This window comes from Geotrypetes seraphini, chromosome 3 (assembly GCF_902459505.1).
Source record: "Geotrypetes seraphini chromosome 3, aGeoSer1.1, whole genome shotgun sequence".
Lineage (NCBI taxonomy): Eukaryota > Metazoa > Chordata > Amphibia > Gymnophiona > Dermophiidae > Geotrypetes > Geotrypetes seraphini.
In genome coordinates, this window is record NC_047086.1 from 18,895,376 (window position 1) to 18,916,968 (window position 21,593).

The 21,593-nt window shown below is 42.4% G+C and overlaps 1 protein-coding gene across 4 annotated transcripts in view; it reads left to right on the forward strand.

Moving 5' to 3' along the window:
- Positions 1 to 21,593, forward strand: part of ASCC3 (activating signal cointegrator 1 complex subunit 3) — a 938,401-nt gene that overhangs the window by 88,932 nt on the left and 827,876 nt on the right. For all 4 annotated transcript variants that reach the window (XM_033936490.1, XM_033936487.1, XM_033936491.1 and 1 more), the window contains exon 5: positions 21,430 to 21,550. In XM_033936490.1, the coding sequence (XP_033792381.1) occupies positions 21,430 to 21,550 (121 nt within the window). The remainder of the gene's footprint in view (positions 1 to 21,429; positions 21,551 to 21,593) is intronic.

Genomic DNA, 21,593 nt, shown 5'->3' on the forward strand with positions numbered 1-21,593 from the left:
CCGTTGGTCATCTGGAGGGAGGGCAGGAAGAAGCACTTTCATCAAAAGGAGGCTCAAATGTAAACTGAGACCCCTGTTTTTGGGCCATTTTTTTGGTTCTTGTTTGTTAATAAAACGTTGATTTCAAATGTCATGTTTTTTGCTTCTCCCCCACCAGAGACCACTTCACTCATCACTCATCTGGGGGCAACGTTAAGAAGTACATGTAACACACTTTCCAACGTATATTCTGTATTAAATTTGCAGTATTGGCACATTTTCAAGAGTTAAAGAACAGTTGCCATGACTTTTGAGTCAACCCTCTTATTTTAGGAACATAAACAAAACTGCTCAAAATTGTTTTCAGTAGTGCTGGACTTAATTCATGATAAATAAGCAATGACCAGAGGGAAGGCTTCCAAACAATGCCTGCATGGGGAAAAGAAGTGTGCATACATATGGGGTGAGATTTCATTTCATTTTACATTTACAGTGGTCCTCACTTGGTGAATGACGATCTCATTTCTGGATGTTGAGGGCCTACCAGAACGTGCTTCACTCTCCACTGATGTGCGGCCATCTCTGAAGCAGTTGTACCACTCCTTTATCTGTGTGGTGCCCATTGCTTCGTTCCCGAAGGCCTGTTGAATCTTGCGGATCGATTCCACTTGTGAATCCTAAAGCTTTATACAAAATTTAATGCAGTAGCATCGTTCAAGTTTTTCTGTCATTTTGTTAAAAATGAAAATCGGACGGCGCTCACTTACACTTTCTCATTCGGCGGTCTGCCGGCGACTGACAGCTTCTGTAGGCAGGAAAAAATTCAAGCTTGCACATACGTGCACCAAACCACGCCTCCCAAACTTTATTTGTTTATGCAAGAATTACTTTGTAATTCGTTCCAGAAGCATGCTTGTAATTCAGAGCGCTCGTATATCAAAGCGAGTTTCCCCCTTAGGAAGTAATGGAAACTCGGATGATTCGTTCCATATCCCATAAATTGGCCTATGTCTTCTTGTGGTCCAATACTTCTCCCACTCCCTGTTTCAACTTTTCTCCCTCTTCTCCCCGCCCATCTCCAACTAGATCCAGCATTTGTACTCCCCCTGTCTTTCCATCCCCACAGACCATCTTTCCCTTTTCTTATTCCTTATCCATCATCTTTCTCTCTTCGCTTTCCCCATCCCTCCCTTTTTGTTTCTCACCTTGAGCCTGCCTTAAACAGCCGTGGTCAGACGAATTGGCTCCCTAGGAGACCCTGTGCAGAGCTGCCAACACCCGGTGAAAGGCGATCAGAGCGGAATGGGACCGTGAGGTGAGAGACCGGTGATAGTAATAGCGGTAGCGGGAAACTGGAATGAGACAGGCCCGTGAAGTGGGACCGGAACCTGGAGCAATAATGGGCACCGTGAGGTGATGCTGGAATTTTAACACTCTCGGAGCAGATGGGGGCTGAGAGGGAGCCTGTACAGATGAGCAGACCTAGAGGTGAGAGCGGGGCCTGTTAACGGTCCCACTAGATGCAAGGACAAGAGAAGCATCCGTGAGGGGACAGGGCTGAAGAAAGCGAGGCGGGATGGCGGGGGGGGGGGCTCTTGTTCCAGAGCCGGAACGCAGCATTTCCTCAGCCAAGCTCCACCCCCTTTTGCTTCCACTTCCTGTTTCCGGAGGACCTGGATATGGCATGGGCAAGGTGGTTGTGCTGGTGTGAGTTGGTATCCGCTGGTTTGGGGGTGGACCACGGGGGGAGAGAAGCCGTTTTTTTCCAATTCAACATTTCCACATTATCTCCCTCCCACCCAACATGGTCTGTATCAATAATGCACCATTTGATGTCACTCAGGATATACCCCATACTTTGCCAGTGTTGTACTAAAGGTACTGTATCACATTCCGTGTGATCTCTAGATTTATGTTCTGTAATATGTGTCATCCAAAGTACTGGGTGTCATATTAGACTCAACCCTATCCCTTGAACCACAAGTCTCGAATCTCTGGAGGAAAACCTTCTTCTCCATGGGACAGCTGAGACGCATAAGGCCCTACTTTCACGAACAACACTTTGCCATTCTTGTACAAACACAAGTTTTGTTGCAACTAGACTATTGTAATTCCCTCTTTATTACATATGTATCAACACAACACTGGTCCGCAAACTACAGCTTATACAGTACACTGCACTCAGACTCATCTTCAGGCTGAAAAAATACAATCCAATATCTACCTACTTTAAACAGCTACATTGGTTACCCATCAATACTAGAATAAACTTCAAGATATCATGTATAATCTTCTGTATTCCTCTCCAAGGTAGAGAGAACTAGAGGGCACTCTCTAAAGTTGAAAGGGGATAGATTCCGTACAAACGTAAGGAAATTCTTCTTCACCCAGAGTAGTAGAAAACTGGAACGCTCTTCCGGAGTCTGTTATAGGGGAAAACACCCTCCAGGGATTCAAGATAAAGTTAGACAAGTTCATGCTAAACTGGTGAGAGTGGACTCATTTGGAAATACGTTAACGTCCGCACATGCGCAGAGGCCCTCCGGCCATGACCCTGAACCTGTCACTTTGCTGGTGGGGGATCCTAGAGGAGGGGAGGAGCGGGGAGAGGAGGAGAGATGCCTCAGAAGAGGAAAGTCATTGGTGCCGGCTGACTGCCTGCATGACGTGCCTCTCACCGCGAGAGACACATGCCGTAAGCAGTCAGCAGTTATCTGTCCTCCTTGCCGGTGTCTCGAGGCACACCTGGAATCTGCTGCAGCACTCTAGTGTGCTGCGGCACACAATTTGCAATACACTGATCTAATATGTTCTGTTGCTGTCCCAGCGTGTAATCCGGACTCCCTCATCCCAGAATTGTTAACCCAGTATATGCTCTGTTACTTCCCTAGCATAGTAACATAGTAACATAGTAACATAGTAGATGACGGCAGATAAAGACCCGAATGGTCCATCCAGTCTGCCCAACCTGATTCAATTTAAAAATTTTTTTTTTTTTTTTTTTTTTTTCTTCTTAGCTATTTCTGGGCGAGAATCCAAAGCTTTACCCGGTACTGTGCTTGGGTTCCAACTGCCGAAATCTCTGTTAAGACTTACTCCAGCCCATCTACACCCTCCCAGCCATTGAAGCCCTCCCCTGCCCATCCTCCTCCAAACGGCCATACACAGACACAGACCGTACAATGTACGCATGTAACCGTATCTCCCCCCTGCCTGTTTAATGCTTTGTATGTTCACTTGCAACCCGTTCTGAGCTTTCTGCTAGGATGGGATATAAAACTACAGTGGTACCTTGGATTATGAGCATAATCCATTCCAGGAGCATGCTCGTAATCCAAAATGCTCGTTTATCAAAGTGAGTTTCTCCATAGGAAATAATGGAAACTCGCTTTGATGCGTTTCCCTCCCCCCCGAGAACCGGCATTGCTCCCCCCGAAGGCCCCCCTGCGATCCGCCCCCCCCCCGACACGATTGGGCACCCCCCCGCCGCGTCTTACCTGCAAAACAAGTTGGCCCAGAGTGCTTTTATGCCTCGAGGCGGTATTTAGACGTCTTGAAGGACCCCGGGTAGGTAGTTAATCACCGAGAGGCTTGTACCCTCCCAGTTACTTCAATTCCAGCAAATCCCCATTCCCATGTTACGCTCTGTTTCCACCTTGTCTTTCAGATCCCCGCTACAAATCCCGCCGCTTCCTTTCTCCAGGGTCCCGCTCTCTTCTGGCGCAAAAGTCTTCCAAATCTCCTTCAGCCTGCCTTCTCTGACGCAACTTCCTGTTTCCGGCAAGGCTGGACGTATCCGAGGGAGAGACAGTGAATCTGAGGGGATGGTGCACTGGAAAAGGAAAGTTGCAGGGCTGGTGGTGGGCGATCTCAGGTATTAGTTTGAGGGGAGGAGGGGAGGTGGGCAAGCAGCTTTGAGAGAGAGGGGGAGACATGTTGGACCGGGGAGGGAAGCGTGGTCCTCGAATGGTGTGAACAGATGTTTTCGGCGTGGTACAGCTGATGTCTTTTATTGTTGTTGTAAGAAGCGTCGGGGGGGTGCCCAATTGCGTCGGGGGGTGCCGGATCGCGGGGGAAGGGTGCCGGATTGCGAGGGGGGGGGGCGCTCGTAAATCGAGCCATGCTCGGTTTCCGAGGCACCGATTTTGCAAATGTTTTGCTCGTCTTGCAAAACACTTGCAAACCGGTGCACTCGTAAACCGAGGTACCACTGTAACTAAATCTAATGTACCCAGGGCATTGAAAGATTAAGCGACTTGCCCAGGGTCACAGGGAGCAGCTCTGAATTTAAACCCACAACCTCAGGGTGCTGAGGTGGTATCTCTAACCACTACGCCACACTCTTTTCCTTCCTATTCCTATCAGTCAGTTTATGGTATAATGTTGCAAAAATATAGGTTGGTTCAAGCATGAGTTTTTAACTCTAACAGGTACTTTAGGATTCTTATATATACAGTATTATATAATATAATATCTATGCATTGACTGGGTGATTTATGGTACACCAGTTTGAAATTTAGCCAAACAAGTGAACCCCCAGTTTGTCTGGGATTTGGAAAGCATCGATGATCTCTAGCCATATCTGGAGGGCCTCTGAGCATACGGGGATGATGTCCTACACATCTGTGCATGCTCCAGGCCCTCCAGATGCAGCCGGAGCTTGTTGGGGAAGAGGAGGATTGTGGGGGTGGGTCCATGTATCTGGGGTTTTGCGGCCTGAAATATGGCAATCGTAGTATTGGTGTTTTACCAGGGCAATTGGGCTGCCTTCCTCTCTCTTTCCCCCTGATGGAGAGATTTATTTATTTATTGAATTTTCTACCATTCTCCCAGGGAGCTCAAGTAATCTATCTAATGTACCTGGGGCAATGGGGGGATTAAGTGACCTGCCCAGGGTCACAAGGAGCAGAGTGGTTTTGAACCCACAACCTCAGGGTGCTGAGGCTTTAACCACTGCACCACACTAGATGGAACTAGGCCATTTCTTTACTTCCATCCTTTTTGTTATGCGTTTCAGGATCTGCAAATTGATATACTGAATATCCACAGATAACATGTCTGTGTGAAAATTTTGATTGGGCTGTGACTCTTCAAGGCCGTTTCATCCTGGCTTCCAGCCAATGGTGTAAAATTCAATTTGGGCAGAACTGAGCTTATAGATTATGCATATAAATATGGATTTGGATGTGACTATTTTCAATCATGACAAAATAGAGAGCATATTGATTGAAGATAAGATCTGTTATATGGAAGGAGTTCTGTTGCATCCCATTTTATAATTTAAGAATCACAAAGCAGGTGATTTAAGAATGTGTTTTTAAGATGCAGATATTACGGTATGTACGAGATTGAAATAATTTCTTGGTTTCTCTGATTTTCATGCGTCATTGCAGCAGCTTGTGTTTAGTATAATATTGCGTGTCTGCTACTACTTATCATTTCTATAGCGCCGCCAGACATATGCAGAGTCCCTGCTGGAAAGAGCTTACAATTTCGTTATGACAGACAAACTGGACAAAAAGGTGCATCTATGCACAGTGCTCAGGTGGGGGGATTACAGAGGGAGTGATAAGACAGATACTGGTGCTTAGCAGGAGGGTTGGAGTTAGGAATTGAAAGCAGAATCAAAGAAGTGGGCTTTGAGTATGGATTTGAATACTACCAGAGACTGAGCTTGACGTACCAAGTCTGGCAGTTTGTTCCAGGCATATGGTGCAGCAGGGTAGAAGGGATGGAATCGGCCTTAGAGGAGAATGGTACAGATAAGAGGAACTTACCTGATCAGTGGAGTTTCCAGGGAGGAGCATAGGGAGAGGTGAGAGAGTAAAGATACTGAGGCACTGCAGAGTATATACAGTTGTAGGTCAGTAAGAAGAATATGAATTGTATCCGGAAACAGATAGGGAGCTAGTGAAGTGACTTGAGGAAAGGCATGCAGCAGAATTCTGGATGGATTTAAGGGGAGAGAGATGGTTTTGCAGAAGGCAAGTAAGAAGCAGGTTGAAGTAGTCTAGGCAAGTGGTGATAAGAGTATGATGAGGGTCTTAGCAGTGTGCTCAGAAAGGAAGGGTCAAATTTTGGCATGTTGTAGAGATAGTAACAACAGATCTGGGCGGTTTGTTGGATTTGTGAAGAGAAGGAGAGAGATGAGTCCCTGAGGTTGTGAGCCGATGGGACAAGGAGGATGAGGGCATTGTCTACAGAAATAGAGAATGAGGAGAGAGGAGAGGTGGGCTTAGGAGGAAAGATACAGAGCTCAGTCCTGACCATGTTTATTTTTAGATGGCGGTGAGACAGATAGGCAGGCTGAGACTCGGGCCAGAATGTCTGTAGAGATTTCAGGTGTAGAGAGGTAGATCTGTCAGTTGTCGACATAGAGGTGATACTGAAAAATACTGAAAGCCTTGGGAAGAGAGTAGAGCACCAAGGGAAGAAGTGTAGATGGAAAAAGAAGGGGTCCCAGGACAGAGCCCTGAGGTACACCGAGAGATAGTGGGATGACATCTGAGAAGGATCCACCAGAGCATAAAGTGCAATGGGAAAGGTAGGAAGAAAACCATGAGATAAAATAGCCTTGAAACCTCAGTAAGGATAGGGTATTGATGATGATCTACTGTGTCAAAAGCTGCAGATAGATCAAGGAGGATGATGATGGAGTAGAGGCCTTTAGATTGGACTAGGAGCAGGTCAATGGAGACTTTAGTAAGGGCAGTTTCTGTGGAATGAAGAGAGCGAAAGCCTGATTGAAGGCTAGCTCGAGATGAGAGAAAGTAAAGACAATGCCGGTAAATAGCACTTTCAAGTAGCTTGGATAAAAAGGGGAAGAGGGAGATGGGGCGAAAGTTGGAAGGGCAGGTAGGGTCCAATGAGGGTTTTTTGAGTGGTATTATGAGGCATGTTTGAAGGCGTCAGGCACAGTTGTGGTGGAGAGTGATAGGTTGAGGATATGGTAGATAGAGGGGATGAGAGTAGGAGAGATAGTGATAAGTATATGGGTGGGTATGAGATCAGAGGAACAAGGTGAGTTTGGAGGAGGAAAGAAAGTGTGCAGTTTCCTCTTCAGTGATTTCAGGAAAGAAAGAGAAGGCAGTGAGGGCCAAGGAGGGGTTGATAGAGAGGGCTTGGTTGAAAATTAAAAGTTGATTTTGTGAAGTTGTCTGCTTCTCTCTGGTATTTGCAGCTTTCCCTTATAAACAGAGAAATATAGAAACAGAGAAAAATGAAAGCAGATGAACACTTTGTGGCCTATCCAGTCTGCCCATTCATGCCATCTACTCTCTCTTTCACTCCTTTAAAGATCCCATGTATTAATCCCAAGCTTTCTTGAATTCATATATAGTTTTTGTCTCCACCACCTTACCCAGGAGACCATTTCACCAATTCACCACCGTTTCCATGAAGAGGTATTTCCTCAGGTTACTTCTGAATCTATCTTCTTTCACCTTCACCTTCACCTTCACCTTCACCTTCACCTTCATCCTATGTCCCATCCAGAGCTTCCTTTCAATTGAAAGAGACTCGCCTCCTGTGCATTTATGCCACACATTTAAATATATCTACCATATCACCCCCTCTTCCATCTTGCTTCTAAAGTATACATATTGAGATCTTTAATTCTGTCCTCATAATGAAGACCACTTACTGTTTTAGTAGCCTTCTTCTGGACTGACTCCATCCTGCTTATATCTTTTTGAAGGTATGGTCTCCAGATTTGTATACAGTATTGTAAATGAGGTCTCACCAGAGTCGTAAACAGGGCACACATCATTACTTCCTTTTTCCTACTGGCCATTCCTCTTCCTATACACTAAAGCATCTTTCTAGTTTTCACATCATCTTTTCTTCCTTTTTGACCACCTTAAGATCATCAAATACAGTTGTAATCATTAGTTTACATACTCCTGGCAGAATTTGTCTAAAATGTGTACTATTTGTGGAAAACATGAGGGATCAAACCAAACACATTTCTTTTATTTGTAATGTATTTCAAATTATTGTCTATCAAGCATTGATAAACAAACATATAGGACTGTGATTTTGAAAGATTTGTATGCAAGATAAAGTTCAAATGGCCCATCTAGTCTGTTCATCCACAGCATCCACTATCCTCCTCTCCCTAAGAGATCCCACGTGCCTACCCAGTAGAAACATAGAAATATGATGGCAGATAAAGGATACAGATTTATTTATTTATATACTACTTATAGTCTAAGTGGTTTACATTCAGGCACTCTGTCCCTATCTGTCCTGGCAGACTCACACTCTATCTAATGTACCTGGGGCAATGGGGGATTAAGTGACTTGCCCAGGGTCACAAGGAGCAGTGGGGGATTTGAACCCACAACTTAAGGGTGCTGAGGCTGTGGCTCTAACTACTGCACCACACACTCCCCAAATGTTTGTTCCTCACTCTCTTACTGGAACAAAAATTGTGATCTATCCAGTGTTTTCATTGTACCAGTTTTTTGGTTGATCTGTAAACTTTTGAGGTTATCTGTCACTTTTCTATTTGCCTGTGAGGACTCTTTGTTCTTAGGATGAAGACCTAATGTCAAGGCTAGTACTGTTAATAAATTAATTGGATTTTCTGGAGAAAATGAAGACATTCTTTGAGAGAGCTTTATCATAACTTGAGTTCTTGAGTAGGTTTTATATTTAGATAACTGCTTTTTTGATTATTTGTACTTTTTTCTTCATTTTATGGAATTTGTCTTGATTGTAAAGATTACCGTATTTTTCTGCTCTATAAGACACACCTGACCATAAGACGCACCCACTCTGAATGGCTGCTTTCAGTTCTTGCGGGACTTGTGAGAACTGACGGCAACCATTTGGAGTGCGCAGTCGGACCAGACAGACACGCAAAAAGCGCACGCCTGCCTCATACACCACTCTGCTGCTGCCGCTGCCAGAAGAGAGCAGGGGAACTGATCAGGAGGCAGCCATCCTGCGAGGCAGGAGTGCCGAAAGCTTGCTGGACCGCCGGAATGAAAATAAAAGGTATGGGGTTGGTTTAAAAAAAATATATATATATTCGCTCCTTAAGACGCACCCATATTTTCACCCACTTTTTTGGGGGAAAAAAGTGTCTTATATAGCGAAAAATACGGTATGTACATTTTCTTGGAACCCACTCTAGAGTGTAAATATTTTAAAATAAGTTCCTGGTAAGGTCAACTTTCAACATGGATTCCCTAGGCATCTTAACCTTTTCGTCTACAAAAAGGAGATTGGGTATACCGACAGAGAGAGAGCTATAACAAAATTAACCCATTTGGAGAAATTGCCCCCAAGAGAGAAAATCATAAGGAGTTTCTCAATAGGAAAACACTACCTCTTATAGCTTGATTTATCTTTCCTCTTGTTTTCATTTCTTTTTCACCTGACTCAGAGCCAGATTTTCTAAGCTCCAACACCATGGTAAAAAAAATACCGCAGTGGGAGCGATTTTTGTTTACTGGTCATTCCCAGCACAATAGCATGCAAATAATATGCATGCTATGTGTGAGGAAAATTGCCGGTAAAGGGGAGGACGAGCTGTGCTCACATGAAAAATCGTTAGCACAGGTCCTCTTCCTTGCAAAAAAAAAAAAAAAAAAAAGCAGCCCCTGCTCTCCCTGCCTGAACTGGCAAGCAGGGAGAGCGGGGGCTGCTTTTTTTTAATGGGCACAGCTGTTGTGTGTGCATAACAAACACACAAGCGCCTAAAAAAAAAAAAAGCCCCCCTTTTCCTATAGCTAGCTTCCCTCCCTCCCAACATCCCCCCACCATACAAGCCTGGTGCTCTAGTGGGCCACCCTCTGACCTCCTCCCGACAGCCCCCACCACACTGAGTCTGGTGGTCTAGTGCAGTGTTTCTCAACTCGGTCCTGGTGTACCCCCTTGCCAGTCAGGTTTTCAGGACATTCATAAACTTAATTTGCATATACTGCCTCCATCATATGCAAATTTCTTTCATGCATATTCATTGTGGATATCCTGAAAACCTGGCTGGCAAGGGGGTTCTCCAGGACCGAGTTGAGAAACACTGGTCTATTGGGCCTTCCCCCCATTATTATTTACATTAAAAAATTCCTTTATGGAAGACATATCCTGCATGACTGGTAAATCCTGTTTGTGGAAGTATGAGACTTATCTTTTCCATTATGGAAGGGAGAAAGAAGGATAAGATTAGGGGGAGGGGGAGGAATACCCCTCTCCTGAGACCCAACTAAGGTTATATAAAGATTAAATTAATTAGGGATTGTCCTTTTCACTTGTGACTGGAGGAAAGCCTCCCCCCACCTTCATGACTGCTGATGCTGACTGTTCTTTTCACACTTTATACTGTATATCTCTTAACATCAAAATGAGAGCAGATTTTCATGAGGATTTCCAGTTGATACTGGATATCTCTTTTGTTTCAAACCTTCCTGCAGCACTCAGACAAATTACACCATTTGGTGAATGTCAGAAAGGCATTAAAATGTATTTATCTTAGGTCAAAGCTATTAGGAAATCAAATGGACTTTTTATCTCATTCTACAAAGCTAGGATAGGTTTAGCTATCTTTGCACATATTCTTTCTCACTGGATACTTTTAGCACAAAAAACCCTTTGTAAGCTGGAGTGTCTTCTCAATTTTAATCTTCATGGCCATTTTGAATGATAGCATTGTAGTAGATTCTTGAAGTGAACTTGGGAAAGTTATTCAACTTAATCTATGCACGACAGCCTGCTTGGCTTTGCCTATGACTTGCGAGACAGCATTGTTAACTGTTTAATTATTTTTGCATCATCAGAATAGACTATTGTCATAAATGATAAATGCAATTTCACTTTTGACTGCTATTCTCTTTAGAAATTATAGTGCACTGGTGTTTCAGTTGAGAAGGAGGAGATACAGTGAAGGTCGCTTTTGTATTTGTGAATGTAGAGATCTTTCTAATTAAGTAATGTAGTAAATGATGGCAGATAAAGACCTGCATGGTGTATCCCGTCTGCACAGAAAGGTGGCAAGAGTTGTACCTAATCTAATCTAATCCTTAGGTTTGTATTCCGCATCATCTCCATGTTCGTAGAGCTCGAAGCGGTTTACAGTAGGAGAAATAGGAAGGAACTACAACAGAGGGTTAGAGGTAGAAGTGTGAAGAAAATTTAGAGGACTTGGGATGCCAAGATATAAGAGTTTCCTTGATTCCTAAGTTGGAGGGAGACTTACATTTTTTGAGAAAAGCCAGGTTTTCAGATGTTTGCGGAAAACTTGGAGAGAGCTCAAGTTCCGAAGAGGGGAGGTAAGGTTGTTCCAGAGCTCAGTGATTTTGAAGTGGAGGGAGGTCCCTAGCTTTCCTGTGTGGGAAATGCCTTTTAGCGAGGGGAAGGATAGTTTTAATTTGTGGGAGGATCTGGTGGTATTAGGGTTTGAGGAATTCCAAGAAAGAGGGATAAAGGGAGAGAGGATACCATATAGGATTTTGAAAGTTAAACAGGCGCATTTATAGTGGACCCTGGCGATTATCGGAAGCCAGTGGAGCTTGGCCAGGAGCTCTTTACAAATTACTCTTTCCCCTTTTATTATTAGGACTATGTTTAACTGCTCAGTATAGGTTCCCCCCCACTCTCTTTTTTTTATGTATCTATACCTAGGCATTTTATACCAGCCTCTTCCCATATAGGGATGCTCTCTGTATATTGCATGCCTTTTTGGATTTCATCATCATTTTCATCCCGACTACCTCCTATAGAAATGCATTCTAGGCATCTACCCCCATCTTCGTGATAAACTATTTGATGATGTTCCCTTTCAGTTTTCCTCTTTGCAGCTTCATTTCATTTAATTTTGTAATTTTTTTTTTTCTAGGATGTTATATATTTTTATGACTAACATTGTGATAATATAGAAACTTGGTAATTTTCATTATTGTAATCCATTTGGGGCTTATAACACGGTTTTGGCTGAATATTTAATGAGTGGATTAAATTGGATTAATTCTGTAGCCTTTGTTTTTGAAAAGTTTGTTCATTTATATCTTTGAAGTATTTATCGTATCTGTCCTATTCCTCTTCCCCTCCAGGTTATATATAAGCTTCTTCTCATCTGTCTTCCAGCAGACACACTGTATCATTTTTTTCCACTTTTCTCTGAACTGCTTCAAGTCTTTTGATGTCCTTGGCAGAGTATGGCCTCCAAAACTGAACACAGTACTCCAAGTGCGGTCTTATCAATCACTTTATTGCCACCTTCTTTCTGCTGGTTATGTTCCTCTATGCAACCAAACATCCTTCTGGCTTTGGACAAAACCTTTTCACAATGCTTGGCCAACTTGTGATTTTTAGTCACATCACCCCAAAATCCCATTTCCTGATACATACGTTGCATAAACTCCTTTGGGTTTCTGCACCCTAATCCCAAATTCTATAAAAAGCACTAAAAAGTGCAGGCACAATTTTGGTCATGTATCCAAATTTAATTGAGCAACAAGTTAATTTGTGCCAGTAATTAGCTTCTTAATAAACACTAATTTGATACTAATTAAAATCAATAACAAGTTATATGCGTAAAATTAGGTTTGGGATCTGCACCTAAATTTTGCATGAAAATGGGTGGGTCATGGGTGTTACTTTGTTACACACATAATTATAGAATAAGGGCATCCGCACTTAAATTTAGGCACAGACATTCGTATCACATTTTCCGTGGTGCAAATGGCTGCATGTAAATTTAATTGTGATTCCTGGGCCTAATTGATATTTCCTTTTCTGTGCCGATTTGTTTGGGCGCTATATATCTAGAATTTAGCCCTAAATGTATCGCTCTTCATATCTTCACATTAAAGCTTAATTGCCAACTCTTTATCTGTGCCTCTAATTTTTGTAGACCACTCTTATTTAGTTATCTATTAAGTTTTCTATACCGTTCTCCCAGGGGAGCTCAGAACAGTTCACATGAATTTATTCAGGTACTCAAGCATAATTCCCTGTCTATCCCGGTGGGCTCACAGTCTATCTAATGTACCTGGGGCAATGGGGGAGCAGGTGACTTGCCCAGGGTCACAAGGAGGAGCATGGGCCTGCACACACAACCTCAGGGTGCTTAGGCTGCAGCTCCAATCACGGTGCTGCATTTTCAGACATAGTATGGTGACAGATAGCATGGGAAACTTAGACAAGATGGCAAAACATAGCTAACAAATCATGGTGAAACATAGTATGGTAAAACATGAAATGATGGGACATAGCATGACGAGCATGGTTTGGCAAAACAGCATGGCAAACAGTATTTACAAAGTATGATTAATATAGTATGACATGGCTTGGCAAAATGGTAAGGCAAACGTGCATGACAGACAAAGCATGGAAGACATGGAATGGCAAATATAACATAACAATATTCTTGTATACTGCAACTACCTTTCAGTTTGGTGCGGTTAACAGAGTAATAAATGCTGTACATTCACAGTGAATTAAAATCCTTAGTTGAAAAATTTATTAAACGTTGTGCGGCAACCATGGCTTGAGAGGATTGTAGCATAGCAGTCAAGTGTGGCAGACACAATATGGTAAATATGGCATACAGTATGGTATAGGAGGTCAGTGGTGAAACAGTATGACATAGTGTGGTAGAACATTATATGATAGAATGTGATATGGTCAAACATAGGACAGAGCTCATCAGCTTGTGAGACTCAAGATAGTGAAACATTTGGGGCCCTTTGTCAGAGGGTCTGGGGGATTAGGATTGGCACAGGATCAGGGGAAGAGGTGTGTTTTTATAGCTTTCCTGAAGTTCAATAGGCTTTCTAATGATCTTATGCTGGTAGTTTGTACTAGAGGTGCGGAGGTAGTACAAGTAAGATCTTTTTTGGGTACTCTCAGGGGGGGGGCACGTTCTGAGGGCACATGTAGTCCCTTTTTCTTGAGAGCAAAACAGTCAATTTGGGGCATAGAGCGGAAGTTTGGAGGCCATTTAGGCCGGTACCATGTCGTGGGCAGCGTGTAATGTCGGGGTAATCAGGTCTCATATGTGGAGATTCTTCAGGAGTTGGATGGTGACATTTTGTACTCATTGCAGTTGATGGAGGTTTTTTGCAGTAAGCCCATTTATGAGCGCATTGTTCAATTGTTTCGAACCACTTGTAATTTATTGCTTGCTTCTAATAATGTTCAATTGCTCTAAACCATTTGTAATTCTTGATAAACAAATGTGAACCGCCTAGAACTCCTTGGGTATGGCGGTATACAAAAATAAAGTTATTATTATTATTGCAGTAGTACATATGGGAGAGGACTACTACTATTAATCATTTCTATAGCTCTACTAGATGTACGCAATGCTGTACAGAGTCACAAAAAAAGAAAACAGTCCCTGCTTGAAAGAGCTTACAATCTAAATAACCAAGAAAGACAAACAGGATTTCATGGATACAGTTAAGGGGAACGGTTAATCATACATTCAGATATGGTCAGAGAGCGAAAGGTCGCCATCAAAGATCATCCCCAGATTGAGTACTTTGTCTTTGGCCCTCAGGGTGGTGGATTTTCATGTGATTGATGGGCTGGCAAGTTCTGGGACATTTCTGTGTATCCAAAGGAGCTTGGTTTTCGTTGTGTTTAGTTGCAACTTGTTTCTAGTCATCCAACTTATTATTTCAGAGAGGCAGGCGTATGGTTTGGAGATTTAAGCATCTCGGTTTGAACTTAGCAGTAGGCATAGTTGTTTGTCATCGGCAAACAAGTGGACCTTTGTTTGGTATTTTAAAACGATATCTATCACCGGTCTGTTAGAGGTTGAAAAGCAGAGGAGACAGAAGAGCGCCTTGCGGTACTCCGTACTTTATCGGTTTGGGTTGCGATAGAGTGGATTTTGGTAGGATGATTTGGGTCCTATGGTTCAGGAACGACAAGAACCAACTAATCTACTGAAGAGGGCTTTAAACTAGAAGTGATGGGGCAGGGTGATCAAAGCTTCCGGGTGAGTATAAGCCCTCAGGTAAGTAAATCACTGAATACCTACATGGATGGGAAAAGGGGGTACTATCTGGAAAGTAGTATATACTAATGCTCGAAGTATTGGAAACACAATTCTGGATCTAGAGGCTGTGATGGAAGAAGAGGAGTTTGATATAGTGGCAATCACAGAGACATGGTTCACAGAGAACCATGACTGGGATGTAGTTATACCAGGCTATAATCTGTCCAGGAAAGACAGGGTAGGAAGAAAAGGAGGAGGAGTAGCATTATATGTTAAAGATCATATTAAAGCCATACAATTGCAGGATCCGCAGGGTAAGGAAGAGGCACTGTGGATCAATTTGGAAAGAAGGAATAGTGAATATATTTACATTGGTGTGATATACAGACGTCCTTCACAGACAGAAGAAGTGGACAGATATTTAATAGTAGACATTCACAATATATCTACAAAAGGAGAAGTCTTGCTAATAGGTGATTTTAACATGCCGGATTTGATTGGGATATTCCTATTGCAGGGTCTTCTAGAAGTAGGAAGATTCTGGATTCTCTTCAAGGAACCCACACGGGATGGAGGGGTCATACTGGACTTAGTGCTTACAAACGGAGAAAGTGTTTCTGATGTTACAGTGGGTGATCATCTGGCATCAAGTGATCACTGCATGGTACGGTTTAATATTAACATGGGTATAAAGAGGGCTCATTCAAAAGCAAAGGTTCTAGACTTTTAAAAAACTAACTTTGTTTGGATGAGGGTTTAGTCAATGAATTATTGTCTGAATGGGAACGTCTGGAAGGAGTGAAAATGCAGTGAGCAAAACTGAAAGATGTTATTGTATGGGCGACAATCCTTTTTGTGAGGCAAGTAAGTAAGAGGAAAAGAAGGCCGCTTTGGTTCTCAAAAGTAGTAGCTGAGAAGGTAAGGAATAAGAGGTTAGCTTTCATAAACTACAAAAGATTGCAGAAAGAAGACAGGCAAAAATATCTGGAAAAGTTAAGAGAGGTTGGTCATGTTGTCTTGAAAGCAAAGATGCAAATGGAAGAAAAAATAGCTCACACAGTAAAACGGGGAGATAAGACCTTTTTTTAAGATATATTAGTGATAGGAAGAAGTGCAAAAGTGGCATTGTGAGACTCAAAGCTGAAGGGGAAGAATATATAGAAGCTGATAAAGAAAAGGCCGACTTGCTTAACAAATATTTCTGTTCTGTGTTCATGGCTGAAGCGCTGGGAGTGGGACTGCAGAAGACAAACGTGAATAGGGATGGAAGAGTAATAGACCCTGATCGATTTTCAGAGGGTTATGTTCATGAGGAGCTAGCTAAAATAAAGGTAGACAAAGCAATGGGGCCAGATGTTGTAGATCCAAGGGTGCTGAAGGAACTTAGAGAAGTTCTGGTAGCTCCACTGCCTGACCTTTTCATTGAGTCTCTAGAATCAGGAGTGGTACCGGGAGACTGGTGAAGGCAGATGTGATCCCTCTCCACAAAAGTGGACGTAAGGAAGAAGTAGGGAATTACTGGCTGGTAAGTCTGACTTCTGTGGTAAGCAAATTAATGGAAACACTTTTAAAACAGAGAATGGCCAAGTTTCTGGAATCCTGTGGATTACAGGACCGGAGGCAACATGGATTCACTAGAGGTAGGTCTTGTCAGACAAATCTGATCAATTTCTTTGACTGGGTGAACAGAGAATTGAATAGAAGATGTGCACTAGAAGTGGTGTATTTAGATTTTAGCAAAGCCTTTGACAATGTTCCACACAGACGTCTAATAAATAAACTGAGTGCCCTCAGGAAGGGTCCCAAAGTGACGAGCTGGATCAAGAACTGGTTGAGTGGAAGGCGACAGAGGGTAGTGATCAATGGAGATCACTTTTAGGAAAGGGATGTTACCAGTAGTGTGACTCAAGGTTCTGTTCTTGGTCCTGTTCTTTTTAACATTTTTATAAATGATATTGCTGAAGGATTGTCAGGTAAGATTTGCCTCTTTGCGGATGATATGAAAATCTGCAGTAGAGTAGACACATCAGATGGTGTGAATAACATGAAGCTTGAAGAATGGTCTGAAATTTGGCAGCTAAAATTTAATGCTAAGAAATGCAAGTTCATGCATTTGGGCTGCAAAAACCCAAGGGAATGGAACAGTTTAGGGGTGAAGAACTTTTGTACATGAAAGAAGAGCGGGACCTGGTGTGATTGTATGTGATGATCTTAAGATGGTCAAACTGGTTGAAAAGATGATGGCGAAAGCTATAAGGATGCTAGGTTGCATAGGGAGAGGTATGGCCAGTAGGGAAAAGGAGGTATTGATGCCTCTGTATAAGATTTTGGTGAGATCTCATTTTGAATATTGTGTACAATTCTGGAGGCCGCACCTTCAAAAAGATAATAAAAGGATGGAGTTGTTCCAGAGGAAGGCTACTAAAATGGTGCATGGTCTTCGTCATAAGGCATAAGATCTCAATGTGTATACTTTGGAGGAAAGGCGGGAGAGGGGAGAAATGATAGAGATGTTTAAATACCTACGTAATGTAAATATGCATGAGTCGAGTCTCTTTCATTTGAAAGGAAACTCTGCAATGGAAGGGCATAGGATTAAGTTAAGAGGTGATAGGCTCCGGAGTAATCTAAGGAAATACTTTTTTACAGAAAGAGTGGTAGATGCGTGGAACAGTCTCACAGAAGAGGTGGTGGAGACAGAGACTGTGTCTGAATTCATGAGGGCCTGGGATAGGCACGTGGGATCTCCCAGAGAGAGAAAGAGATAATGGTTATTGTGGATGGGCAGACTAGATGGGCTATTTGACCTTTACTGCCATCATGTTTCTATGTTTCTAACTGTTCCCAACCACTGCTCTTGGCTATAGTTTTATGTACATGTATCTCTTTGCATTTTTATCCTTGACTATTTCTTCCTGTAAAATACTGTTTTATGTGAAGACATCTAAGATTACCCCTTTTACATGCTTAGGGGGAGGTGGTGGTGTCTATAGCATGTATGCCCTCCTTGATGTGAAGATTGGCTAAAGAGGAAGCTGTGGTTGTTGATGGGGCCATGGAAGATAGAGAAATGGAAAGGAAGGGCAAAGGAGGAAGAGGAGTCAGGAGTAGGACTGTGGAGTCGGTAGATAAATCCTTCGACTCCTCAGTTTCTGGTACCCACGACTCTGACTCCAGTACCCAAAATTGTCTCCAACTCCTCGATTCCGACTTCACAGCCCTGGTCAGGAGTGTGTGAGAGCTGAGAGTACAGAGTCTTGGTAGGTGCTGGAGAATTTAACATAATACTATGATAAATTTCCCTGAGTTTCATGTATTTTGATTATTTGTTTATTCAATTTTCTATACTGTTCTCCCAAGGGAGCTCAGAACGGTTTACATGAATTTATTCAGGTACTCAAGCATTTTCCCTGTCTGTCCTGGCGGGCTCACAATCTATCTAATGTACCTGGGGCAATGGAGGGTTTAAGTGACTTGTCCAGGGTCGCAAGGAGCAGTGTGGATTTGAACCCACAACCTCAGGGTGCTGAGGCTTTAGCTTTAACCACTGCACCACAATCTCCTTTTCTTAACTTCAAGAAAAGGAAAAATTGATTAATTTACTTCTCTGCTTATAATTTTTTTATTCACTTTCTTTTGCTGGTTTTCCTTTTCAGAGGCTTCTCTTTGTACCTCTTACTAAGAGGATAATTTTAGATGGCTTTCTACATCTAAATCCTGGCTTTACACATAAAAAGCACAGAAAAAAATTCAACTGTGTGATATTGTCATTTTCTTTAACTGAATGGAAAACGTCTGGGGTGCCCTTGACATTGAGGTCTGTTTGTCTATTTCTTTAAAGTAGTTATTACCTGATTTATCCACAGATCTAGGCAGGATATAAAAGAAACATATATAAACATTTAAAGGCAAACACATTAGTGAAATTTGAATAATTGTCATTTTATACTCTGTCTCATTAAAACAGATAATACTAATTTCAGCATATAATGTTAGTCAATGCATCAATGCCTTGTAAATCAAAAACCTCTTCACCTGCTTCTAGAAATTTCAGTAGCCCATCCTTATCCTAATTCTAACTGGTAAACGATTCCATTCAATTGGGCCACCATTAGTAAAGGAGCAATTGCACGTGTCGCTAAGCTTTACCAGAAGGAATTGTTATAATCCATTGGCTAGAGATTGAAGGTCACGACCAACAACATAGGGAATAAAAGAGTCGATAAAATGCAGAGGGCATCATCAACTAAAGCCCAAAATATCACACAAAGCACTTCAGAATTAATAAAACCGGTACATAACAAATAAGTAAAGTTCATGCTAATTTTGGCAATTAACACATGGTAACAGCAGAATCTTGCCATATTTTGACAGTCATTTAAAAAAGGCTCTTTGCGTTCAAGAGATGCATAAACAGTACGTAAAGGTTTATCTCGCGTAAGCACCTAGGTTCCCATTTACAAAACCAGAATATATACATCAATACAAGTGCATTCAAATGGCAAGGGGGCATGGTGTGGTCAAGACTAGAGCATGACTAGAAGATACAGTAGAATCTTAGGTTAAAAAAAAAAATCTCCCACACTCCTCAGTCAACGTCTAAGGTTGTGCTCCCGACCCAAGAAACCCTCCCTCCCTCCAGTCCCAGAGGCAGCAGCAGCCATAAATTTCCCTCCCTCCATACCCCGAAGCATTGCGACAGCCAGAAATCTTCCTCCCTCCATTCTCAAAACAACAGGCAGCCGATCCTGACAATCCCCCCGCCCTTCCTCCATTCCTGAAGCAGCAGAGCCGGTCATGACAACCCCTTCCATCTCTCTGTTCCTGAAGCAGCAGAACTGATCCTGACAAATCCCCCACCCACTCTTCCTCTTTCCCTCACTCACCCGAAGCTGCAGTGGCAGCTGGAAAGCTGAGAAAGCACCGACGCGGCAGAGAAAAGGCCTTACCTGGGCTGGCTGGAAGCTGCCTGCTTACCGGCGCTTCCTATGCTTGCTGCTGCTACAGCTTTGGGTGAGGGAGGGAAGGGAGGGAGGGAAGGGTTTGTCAGAACTAGCTCTACTGCTTCGGGAATGGAGGGAGGAAGTAGGAGGAGAAAGGGGAAGAGAAAGTGGGAGAGAAAGATGGGAGTTTTGGTGGGGGATAGAGTGAGGTGGGAAGGGAAACCTATATTTAGGCACCTTTTTAAAGAATTTCCCTCCAAGGGCTTGATTCTAGAAATGATGCTGTTAGGCAGCAGTAGGCACTGTACCGCCGCCTAATTTAATTGCTTTAATTGTTTTTAATCAGCGTGATAATTGACTGCATTATTAAAAACCCGTTAAAAAAGTATGTGCCGGTAGACGCCTATGAAGGTTGACATCATAATCACATCTAAGAAGGCGCCTAAGGTCAAAATAGGCATAGTTAGGAGCGAAGATGACCTTATGCGCTGTAAGACATGATTCTTAAAAGAACGTAAGCATCTGCAATGTAGGCCAATAAAGCCTTGGGCTACATTGCAGATACCTGTTTTGCGGTGCTGTTAGCTGCAATTCTTTAAATGGAGCCTAAGTATGATTGAAACACGGCCGGTGCTATTTCTGTAGGTGGCTGCCGATTTAGGTGCCATTTACAGAATCTGACCCCAAAAGCTGGAATTGTATCAATATCACTTGAGAATATGCAATCAAATGTTCAATCGTGCAAAGGAGTGATTCCAAATGTCAAACCAAATGGGTGTACTAATAGCGATTGGACATTTGATTGTATAATGTCAAGTGATTGATACAATTCCAGCTTTTGGTATAAAACCAGTGATGTATTTCTACTTAGACTAAACTAAACTAAAGCTTAACTTTATGTACTGGGTCATCAACTTAAGGAAGCTTGACTCGGTTTACAACAATTAGATAAAAACTAAAGAAAGTAATAGCAAAGGTTTCAAAAGAAATTGGTTTTCAAAATGTTTGGCAAAAAGAAAAGTTTTTAGAAATTTACGGAAATATTAAAAAGAACTGGGGCTCCTCATAATTAAAGGGAGTTCATTCCATAATTGAGAGAGTTTAAAAGCCAGAGATTGACTGAAGATCTTAACTCCTTTAATTCCTTTTCTAGAAGGAAGGGAGAGTTTGAATTGTTGGGTGCCTATTGCAAAGGAAAATCTGTAAGCATTCCATAATAAGGGAACGAGGGGAATAAAAGTGCCATATAAAATTTTGAAAGAGATGCAAGCACATTTGAATTGAATTCTAAGATAAACCGGGAGCCCATTGTGCCAAAACAATTCATGTCACGTTGTTTTGCAGGGTTGAGTTTTTGCACCAATAAAGCTTCCTTTGTTGAGAATATCTGTTGAGCGTTTGCCTCTTCATCTTCTCTGCTGTTTTGTGTTTGCTTGCTGATTTGTGGAGTATTTGTTCTTTTGTTTCTCTACCATATTAGATACCATAAGGCACAAACTTTCTTCAAAAAGATTTTTTTCCTGTAATTTACAAGAAATGTTTGTTATATCTTTTCAGTTGTTCGAGCTACTTGGCCCTGAAGGTTTTGAGCTCATAGAGAACCTCTTACAGCAGAGGCGTAAAATTGTAGCAGCATCCTTGACATCATCCAGTGATGATAAGCTTCAGTCATTACAAGGTAAGAACACAATATTTTTTTAGTTCAAATCATACAAAAAAAT